Consider the following 10255-nt stretch of genomic DNA (forward strand, 5'->3'; position numbering starts at 1 on the left):
CGCACCGGGCGGCACCTCGTCCGCAGGCTCCAGCGAATCAGCAGACAGCGCTCCCTAAACTCCAGCGAATCAGCAGACAGCGCTCCCTAAACTCCAGCGAATCAGCAGACAGTGCTCCCTAAACTCCAGCGAATCAGCAGACAGCGCTCCCTAAACTTCAACTAGCCAGCAGCCAGGAGACAGCGCTCCCTAAACTCCAGCGAGTCAGAACCGCGTATGAGCTGCTCTCTCGTGTATAAGGCACCCCCCCCCCCACGCTGGGGCTCCCCACCTGATGAGCTGCTAATAGTGTATGACCCCCCCGCCCAACACCCCTTCCCACCCCCCTCCCCTGCAGGGCCAATTCTCAACAACCCACAACAAATAAACACAGTCTGCCACACATTAAGGATGCATGCATTGAACAGCTGCATTTTAAAGAAGGGGGGGGGGGGGGTCTCCATGCAAATTAAATGCACGGATTTAAATGCACTTTGACCGAAAAAGTAGCAAACATCAGAACCACCGACCTAAGAATAGATGGAAAACAAAGACTTTGCTCTTGTTTATGTAAGTGTGTCTACATGGCATATCAGGCCCTGGCGGTTAAGGGGAAAAAATAGCATTTCTACACGCCATACAGTCTAAGACTTGCCGTTTTTATAGTCATAGACTGTATGATGTGTAGAAATGCTGTTCTCTCCCATCTAACACCTTGTGGTGTCTTTTTTTTTTTTTTTTTACTAACCCTTACAATGACTACTTCCTGGGAGGCTAACAGTTCTGCCTTATGAAAGTAAACATTCGCCGGCGTACACGTGCACCGGGGGAAGGTTATTCGGGCACTGCGCGCACGGCCACACCGCTGCTGCCGGTCGCCCAGAATAGCTCCAGCATTCCATTCCCCCAGCGCGCTCCCCTTCCCCTCCCCCTTCTCTGTTACCTCTTCCCTCGCGCGTCACGCAGCCTCGCGCTGAACAGCAGAGCGGCGCGTCACATGGCCCTCTCACAGTGCTCCGTGAAAACAGCACTTAGCGAGCCTGGACATCACGGTGTGCTCGGGATTTAGGGCTTGTTTCCCCCCCCCCCCCCCGGTCGCTGTTTATGTGCCTTCCTCTCCCCGTGTTTGGACACCAGGACAGTTTTATTTGTTATAGTTTAATGTATGATAGGCCAGAATGAATGGGAAAACACGTGCAGCGCTCTGATAGGAAGGACACAGAGGCATTCACATCAACTAGTCTGAATACAGAGTACTATCGTGACATCCATTCCTAAATTGTTTTATGCAAGATATCAATATTAGGAAAACACGTTTGCAAAGGCATTGAAAACCGTCAGACTGAAAATGCAACCAAATATTAGCAGCAAAACTGCACATGTCCAAAAAGTATATTTCTGTGTTAGCATTGTTTACTCATTCTACAACCTGTGAATACTAGGTTACTTCCACTACAACACTGCCTGGACGCTTTGGAGAAAAGGCCGTCAGTGCAAACAGATTTAAGCAAGATAGATGTGCAGTCATTCCAAACGTTCATCCCATTGGCTAACGCCTTTTTGTCTGGCCTATATTGTTATATGTGGTAATAAATAAATAAAGAACCTGCATATCTGCCGATCTGAACTGACAGACTTCTTTTTTTTTTAAAACGGGGGGGGGGGGGGGGGATAAAAACAAAATATAAAAACAAATAGGAGGGAACTAATTGGTTACTGTCTTTCACAGAATCCACCGGGCTCTTTTCTTTGCACAATGATTAAAGTAGGGCCAATCGCGACAAAGGATATGAGAGGAAGGTAGCTCCGCCTCCCTCTCCGCCTGCCTTCCCCTCAGCTTTTTATATGTATATAATCCCCGAGTTGACCCAGAAAACAGGCACTCGTTTCAAGATCTGATGCGGCCGTCTTTACGCTGTGGTCCCGCTAGAGTATGAAGTTTAACCCCTTGGAATATATTTTTTGATCCTTTCGGAGCCTCGCCGTGCAGCGTAAAGCCCCCCAAAAAAGGAGACGTATCTCTCGCCAACTCACTGAACTTTCCAAAACAAGATCAGGCAGCTCACTGGTATGTATATTTTATGAATAGAATACACGGCTGAGGTTGTGTTCCGCGGCTCGAGGTGGTAGATCCATTGTTCACTACCTACTTAATTTTTTTTTAGCCATTTGGTTCAGCAACAGAAACCTGGTTTGGTCTGGTTAACATGCAGCCATCAGACATTTTTATACGCGATGGCAATTAATTTAATTCATTTTGTTGGTTTAATCACTCTGGGCTGATCTGCTTATGGAAATTACTTGTCTCTGTGTAAAGCGTTTCTTTTCTTAAAAATATGCATAGTCTGCCTAGACACAATCGCCGAGGAAATGCAGAAATGAGTTGTAGAAACGCTGTCGGCTCTGTGTGTTGTCTCAACATTTTCTTTGTTGCATCCTCGTTTTTTTGTGTGAGAAAGACACAGTGGGTTTTTGCAGTTTCGCTATGTGTGCAGCACAGTGTTACTGGTGTAACTTGATTGAAAAGGCTTGTTTACTGGCTAAACGATTAGGCTACTTGCTCTTTACTGTGTCCATTTCGCTCCATTTGGGTATCCGAAACCAAACGCCGCGAGCGAGCAGGAGTCTTATTGATAAAGACACAAAGAACTGCCGAACGAGGGAGCAAGCGGAGGGCACTAAGAAGCGATAGGTGGTGTTTGCAGGAAAAAAAGGAAAATGTGTTGGTCTTCGCTTTCAAGCAAACGTCTCTCTGGAACTAACTGAATCAAGTGATATTCTCTTTATCTTCCGGAGAGTGATATAGCCTGGCAGTGCACTGTTGTGTTTAGTTTAGTAATTGGTTACGCGCGAATAAATAAATAAAATGTTTTAGCCGTCAGTCACACACATGCTAGGCTGTGTGTGTGATTGAATCGCAGCGCAACTAAGCTTTGTAAATGTTTGTTTGCACTTAGCTCGAATGTAACAACAGCGACTGTCTGTCTACTACTTTAGTTATGCGTCCATTTCACGGCGATGATGCAGGGTCGCGGTCGCAGGGACGGTCGCTGCACGCTGAACATCATTGGCACCGATTCTGTTTCATTCTCAAATGTGCGCTGTCGATGAAAACCAATCGATTGCCGATTAGCCTGTTTATTTAACGTGCGACTTGCTTGTCTTTTCTGGCCCGCTGTAGTTTTGCAGCTCATGAATATGTATACGAGGGTTTAAATTTGTGTTGCACGTTTAAGTCGTCACCCTTAAACACGTACAGCCACCTACCGAAGGCACAAGTTTGAGAAGGAAACGAAACGGGAGTACGTCAGTTCCCACGACAGCCATTTAATTGGCCATTTTCTTCCGCCGCTCTCCAGTGAGCTGAAAGCCAATGGAATATCGTCGCTGGTTCCAGATTCGAATTCCCACGATGTTTTATTGTTCCCCCGATACATATCTAATAAAGTTCGTATCCATTAAAGCTTTCGAGGCCTGTATCGTGACAGTGCGCATTCATTGGTCCTTATTTTAAACACTGCTGTGAAGCCCATTTTCATTGTCTTTTTTTTTCTTCTCTCCCCCCCCATCCTTCCTCAGTGACTGGAGGTAGAAGGCATGGCGGAACATCTCATGATGTCGATGAACCACGGGGGCGCCGGCGGCGGCCTGCACGGCTACAGGATGGGGATGAACGGGGGCCTCCAGGGGGGGCCCCAGCAGCACGCGGGCCCGGCCGGCCTCCGAGGCCTGCCCAACGGGCAGATGATGCACTACGGCGGGGGGCCCCAGGGGGGCATGGAGGCCGGGATGCGGCAGAGGCCCGCCATGGTGGGGGGGCTGAACGGGCAGATGGGGCACCACCACCCCATGGGTGGAGGCATGATGTATGGCGGACAGAACCAGCAGCAGCACCAGCACCACCCGCAGCAGCAGCAGCAGCAGGCGCAGCAGCACCACATGCACCACCACCCCCAGCAGCCCCAGCAGCAGCAGCAGTACCTGAGCGGGGGGCTCACCTCACAGCAGCTCATGGCCAGCATGCACCTGCAGAAGCTGAACACGCAGTACCACGGCCACCCGCTAGGGGGCATGAACGGGAACCACACGGGCGTCGGGCCGCAGTACCGGGTCGGGGCGGCCCAGCTGGCCGGGATGCAGCACATGGGCGGCCCGGCGCTGGGCCTCAACGGCTTCATGGACGCGGACCTGATAGACGAGGAGGTTCTGACCTCCCTGGTGATGGAGCTGGGTTTGGACCGGGTGCAGGAGCTGCCCGAGCTCTTCCTGGGCCAGAACGAGTTTGACTTCATCGCGGACTTCGTCAGCAAACAGCAGCCGAGCAGAGTCAGCTGCTAGGAGAGAGAACGAGGGATGGACAGATGGGGAGGGAGGAAGAGGGGCAACACAGACCAAGAAGGAGAGGGATGGGGAGAGAGAGGGAGGGGTTGTGAGCATGTTGGGATTTGGATGCAGGGCATAAGCGGGAGATGACAATCTTTCTGTTTTTAACATGTGCTCATGGGCCTGTGTGTGTGCACCCTTCACAGACATTCTTGTGCACGTCGGTGGGTGAATTTTGGCACCATCGGAACCGACCAGAAGCCCTGGATTCGCCAAGACCACAAAAACAAGAATGCCGACGCGATTCTGTGTTTTGGCCCCCCCCCTCGCCCCCTTAGGGCGAAGGGGATCAGGGGAGTGGCCATCCCCTGCTTCCTGTCCATCGTGACAGGATGTGATGAATGTGACCTCCCTCCGCAGGATTTCAGCCAATCGGGACAATGTGCAGACACTGATGCCACACCTCCATCTACCGAGTTTTTAAGGCAGTTAAACAAAAACAAAAAACAACAAAAAAACAAAAAAAGTTATTTATTTAGCCCCATTGGGCTGAGTCCTGGAGAAGGTCCTGGAGAACAGAGGTTCTGCTTTCACTGATAATGGAGTTCACCTTTGACTGATAACTGGGTTCTATGTATTGGGGCGGGGTTGGGGAGGGAGAGGAGTCTCCTCAGTGTGGGGGTTGTTTTAGATTTTTAATGAGCTGGTTTGAGGCCTGGTGCTTCACAACCAGCTCCTATAAGACACATCAGTTTATCCAGAATTTTCTTTTCTTTGGGGGGGTGGGGTGGGGGGTGGTTGATCTTACAGGGAACTCAAGTAAGTTTGGTGAGAATGGCGAGAGCTGTCACCTAAATTTGGAAGATTTTAAAGCCTCAAAACGCCCTCCTCATTTACGCAAGCAATGTGACGGGTCGCTATTTTTATTTTCTGTTTTTTTAATTTATTTTTTCCCCAGTGTGTTTGCATAGAGTTGGTCCTAATGTATGCTGGATGTTAATTTGCATTAAGATGGCAACACTATGTGCGGCTCCAATGCCTCCTTCAGATCCTGCCTGTGCTGGTGTCAGTCGCTTCTTATCTTACACTTCTCTGTAGTTGCCAGATCCAAAAAAAAACAAAAAAATCCAAAAACCGAAAATAAAAACAGGTTAATTGCCGACATGAACTTCTCCTATGACAGACGAGTGGAAGCAGAGATCCAGGGTCTCTGCGGACTGTAGAACTGCCTTAATTATTCTGCTTTTATTTATTACTGATTGATGATTATTATTATTATTATTTCTCTTGTGACTGGGTTTTTATTTTCGTGTACAATAAAGATTGCCTGGTTGCACTTGTGGCCTCTGGTTCCAGTGTTTAATATGAAGGGAATTGTGTGGAATGAACATGTTAGCCTGGGAGGGGGCGGGGGTAATGCTGAAAATGAGGGCGGGGCCAGCCAGGGCCAGGGGGTGGGGCTATGGGAGGGGGGATGCTTTACAAGGTGTTTTTTTCCCTGTGTGTTTGAATCTCCTGGTTTCCATAGTGACGGGGCGGGGCGAGGGGGGGATTGTGCCTGAATTCACCGGGTCGTGCTGCTCACCTGCGCTCTGACTCGGAGGCGTCTGTCTGTCCGGCCGTCTCTTGTTCCTGCTGGACACTCTGGGCCCTCTCAACAAGGCCGGACCGGGGGGTGAAGGCGCAGGCTCGGGACCCAAAATTTAGTCAGCACTTTAACCACGCGGGCTGTGCTGGAGCAGGGACACCTGCTGGGAACAAAAAGGCCTGGGTCCAGATTCATTGGGTGTCTCTGATCTGGGGTTAGTTTTGCATTCTCAGCTCATGGAGAAGGCCAGGACATGGCCAGGGAAGCTGATCCCAGAACAGCTATCCTACTGCAAGATGCAAGACACAGACACCGGCTCATACAGCATCACAGAGCATTTCAGAGCACGACTGAGCCGATCTGGGTCCAGTCTTTCCTTTTAGCTCATGACGGATACGGCTGGGCTGTGGACCAGGGAACCTGACCCCAGATCACCACGCATGCTCTGGGAGGTCTCATGAATGAAGGCTCCTGGACTTTGGAGTTTGGAGAGCAAGTCTTCTTTTTTTTTTGCATGGCGTTGAGTGATATGGGTAGATCTGTGCTGTGGTTATGCGCTGTCATGCTGAGATTATTAACTGTCATATGTTGAAGTTATGAGCTGTCGTGCTGAGGTTATGAGCTGTAGTGCTGAGGTTATAAGCTATAGTGCTGAGGTTATAAGCTGTTATGAACTGAGGTTATGATCTGTCGTGGCAGCCAGGTGTGAGCAGGGTAATGTCCTCTTGGCTATAACTCTGTGTTTGGACAGTAACTGAGTTTCAAAACCTGATCATCTCAGTCCTGCCCCTGTGGAGCCACTGTGCACTTCATTTTCAAGGGTGATTTTTTTATTTACCCAGCTGTTCTTTCCTTTAGGCATGTGAGAGACATTAAGCCTGAGTTATTTGGGAAGATGTCTCCTTCTTGAATTCTGCTACTACTGATCTGGTCAGCTTCAATAAGCTACAGGATGTTATTTATTTTCTGACATCCAGGTGTGTCTGGCCTTTACTTCCTGCCTGGTCTTTATCTGGAACAGGCCTCACAGTGGTCACCCCTCTATTGTCTGAGACTGATCACCCCTCTCTGAGACTGATCAGCCCTCTATTGTCTGAGACTGATCACCCCTCTCTGTCTGAGACTGATCAGCCCTCTATTGTCTGAGACTGATCACCCCTCTCTGTCTGAGACTGATCAGCCCTCTTTGTCTGAGACTGATCGCCCCTCTCTGTCTGAGACTGATCAGCCCTCTTTGTCTGAGACTGATCACTCCTCTCTCTGTCTGAGACTGATCACTCCTCTCTCTGTCTGAGACTGTGGAACAGCCTCGTTTGGAGGGGCCTTCTAACCGTATGCAGCAGCCGGAGCAATCTGTACAGCCTGAGAATGACGAGCGATTAATGTAGTCTGAGAACGCCAATGCCAGAGCGATGTATTCTGTCTGAGAACGCCGATTCCAGAGCGATTTATTCTGTCTGAGAACACCGATGGTGTAGTCTACAGTAAAGGGTGTGTGTGTGTGTGGGGCGGGGTGTAGTCTACAGTAAAGGGTGTGTGTGTGTGTGTGTGGCTGGGTGTAGTCTACAGTAAAGGGTGTGTGTGTGTGTGTGTGTGTGGCGGAGTGTAGTCTACAGTAAAGGTTGTGTGTGTGTGTGTGGCAGAGTTTAGTCTACAGTAAAGGGTGTGTGTGTGTGTGTGTGTGGCAGAGTGTAGTCTACAGTAAAGGGTGTGTGTGTGTGTGTGGCAGAGTGTAGTCTACAGTAAAGTGTGTGTGTGTGTGTGTGTGTGTGTGGCAGGGTGTAGTCTATAGTAAAGGGTGTGTGTGTGTGTGTGGCAGGGTGTAGTCTACAGTAAAGGGTGTGTGTGCGTGTGTGTGTGTGTGGCAGAGTGTAGTCTACAGTAAAGGGTGTGTGTGTGTGTGTGTGTGTGTGTGTGTGGCAGAGTGTAGTCTACAGTAAAGGGTGTGTGTGTGTGTGTGTGGCGGAGTGTAGTCAACAGTAAAGGGTGTGTGTGTGTGTGTGTGCGTGGCAGGGTGTAGTCTACAGTAAAGGCTGTGTGTGTGTGTGTGTGTGTGTGGCAGAGTGTAGTCTACAGTAAAGGGTGTGTGTGTGTGGCGGGGTGTAGTCTACAGTAAAGGGTGTGTGTGTGTGTGTGCGTGTGAGTGGCAGAGTGTAGTCTACAGTAAAGGGTGTGTGTGTGTGTATGTGTGTGTGTGGCAGAGTGTAGTCTACAGTAAAGGGTGTGTGTGTGTGTGTGGGGCAGAGTGTAGTCTACAGTAAAGGGTGTGTGTGTGAGTGTGTGTGTGTGTGTGGCGGGGTGTGTTCTCCAGTAGACGTGCGCCACGCTGCCCAGCGGAGCTCGCAGACGTTAGGAAACTGATGATGCACTTTTCACTTCCAGCAACACCGAAAACAATTTAACAGAAAGGGTTTCGCTGAGGGGAAGCGGTTTGGCCGGAGGGGGCGGGGCTTGGGGCTCGTCTGCATTATTCGAAACCCTGAGGTGTGCGAGAAGATAAGGGTGTGGGCAGTTCCTCAGAAGGGTTTTCCTGAATAAAAATATCAGAGAGGGGGGAGGGGGGTCCCGTGGCCGTTTGAGGACACCGCCCTTAACTGGTGGGTAACGGTTTTAGCGACTGTTCCCAGTACTGTGGAAGGCCCTCTTTTAAAGAAAAAAGAAAAAGAAAAAAAACCAACTGGCACAAAAATATGCCCACCAGCTGCTGGTAGTCGAGGGTTGGGGGCGGGGTTGGGCAGGGCGGGTACATGAGGGCACCGGGGATCTCTTAAACAGTGATATCACCTAGCAACCTGTCCTCCAAATCTATTAAAATATTTATTTTAACATTAATCCTAAGTATGTCTGTGTGTGAGTGTGTGTATCTTTGTGTGTATATCTGTATGACCGTGTAGTGCATGTGTCTGTAGTGTGTGTAACGTGTGTGTGTGTGTGTAATGTGTGTGTGTATGTGTGTGTGTGCGTGCGTGCGTGTGTGTGTGTGCGTGCGTGCATGTGTGTGTGTGTGTGCGTGCGTGCATGTGTGTGTGTGTGTGTGTGTGCGTGTGTGTTTGGGGATAATCCATGGCTTGTGTACACGCTCAGTCATTCTGATGTCTTGTGCACACGTCCCAGCACAGGACACTCAGGAGGGGCGTGGTCACAGCTGTTTACGCTCCCTCTCTTTTTCCCTTCTTCTCGTGAACCGCCTCTGAAAATTCTGTTGCTCAACGTTCAAACGCTCTTCCTGTTCCCCGCCCCCAACTTTTCAGTTCAAGTCAAAATGAAAAAAAACCCCAGAGAATGAAAAAGGAGAAAGTGAAGAGAAAGAATGAAATAAAAAAACCGACAGAAAAACCTGAGGAAATTCTTAAATATATAAATAGTGAAATTATAATTCCCAGAAAACATGAATGAATTCAAAAAGTGAAAATACCTCTTTTGAATTTAAGAAGGGCAAAAGCATGTGTGTGTGCATGTGCGTGTGTGAGTAGACAAGTTCACTGGGGGATTGCAGTTTAAATCTGAGCGCTAGCGGGTGTATCTGAGCGCTAGCGAGCGTATCTGAACGCTAGCGGCCGTATCTGCATGCTAGCAGGTGTATCTGAGAGCTAGCGGGTGTATCTGAACGCTAGCGGCCGTATCTGCATGCTAGCGGGTGTATCTGCATGCTAGCGGGTGTATCTGAATGCTAGCAGGTGTATCTGAATGCTAGCGGGCGTATCTGAACGCTAGCGGCCGTATCTGCATGCTAGCAGGTGTATCTGAGAGCTAGCGGGTGTATCTGAACGCTAGCGGCCGTATCTGCATGCTAGCGGGTGTATCTGCATGCTAGCGGGTGTATCTGAATGCTAGCAGGTGTATCTGAATGCTAGCGGGTGTATCTGAATGCTAGCAGGTGTATCTGAATGCTAGCGGGTGTATCTGAGGGCTTACGGCCGTATCTGAATGCTAGCGGGTGTATCTGAATGGTAGCGGGTGTATCTGTATGCTAGCGGGTGTATCTGAGAGCTAGCGGGTGTATCTGAACGCTAGCGGCCGTATCTGAATGGTAGCGGGTGTATCTGTATGCTAGCGGGTGTATCTGAATGCTAGCAGGTGTATCTGAGGGCTAGCGGCCGTATCTGAATGCTAGCGGGTGTATCTGAGCGCTAGCGGCCGTAGCCGAATGCTAGCGGGTGTATCTGAATGCTAGCAGGTGTATCTGAATGCTAGCGGGTGTATCTGAGGGCTAGCGGCCGTATCTGAATGCTAGCGGGTGTATCTGAGCGCTAGCGGCCGTATCTGAATGGTAGGGGGTGTATCTGAGCGCTAGCGGGTGTATCTGAATGCTAGCGGGTGTATCTGAGCGCTAGCGGGTGTATCTGAGCGCTAGCGGCCGTATCT

The 10255-nt window shown here is 49.8% G+C and overlaps 1 protein-coding gene across 1 annotated transcript; it reads left to right on the top strand.

Moving 5' to 3' along the window:
• Nucleotides 1-1775: 1775 nt before the first annotated feature.
• cited4b (Cbp/p300-interacting transactivator, with Glu/Asp-rich carboxy-terminal domain, 4b) lies at nucleotides 1776-5638 on the top strand. Its single transcript, XM_064342389.1, has 2 exons — nucleotides 1776-2047; nucleotides 3559-5638. Exon 2 carries the CDS (start codon nucleotides 3577-3579, stop codon nucleotides 4315-4317), a length of 741 nt encoding a protein of 246 aa, XP_064198459.1. The 5' UTR covers nucleotides 1776-2047; nucleotides 3559-3576; the 3' UTR covers nucleotides 4318-5638.
• The last annotated feature ends 4617 nt before the right edge of the window (nucleotides 5639-10255 follow it).

Source organism: Anguilla rostrata, chromosome 1 (genome assembly GCF_018555375.3).
Source record: "Anguilla rostrata isolate EN2019 chromosome 1, ASM1855537v3, whole genome shotgun sequence".
In the NCBI taxonomy this organism is placed as follows: Eukaryota; Metazoa; Chordata; class Actinopteri; order Anguilliformes; family Anguillidae; genus Anguilla; species Anguilla rostrata.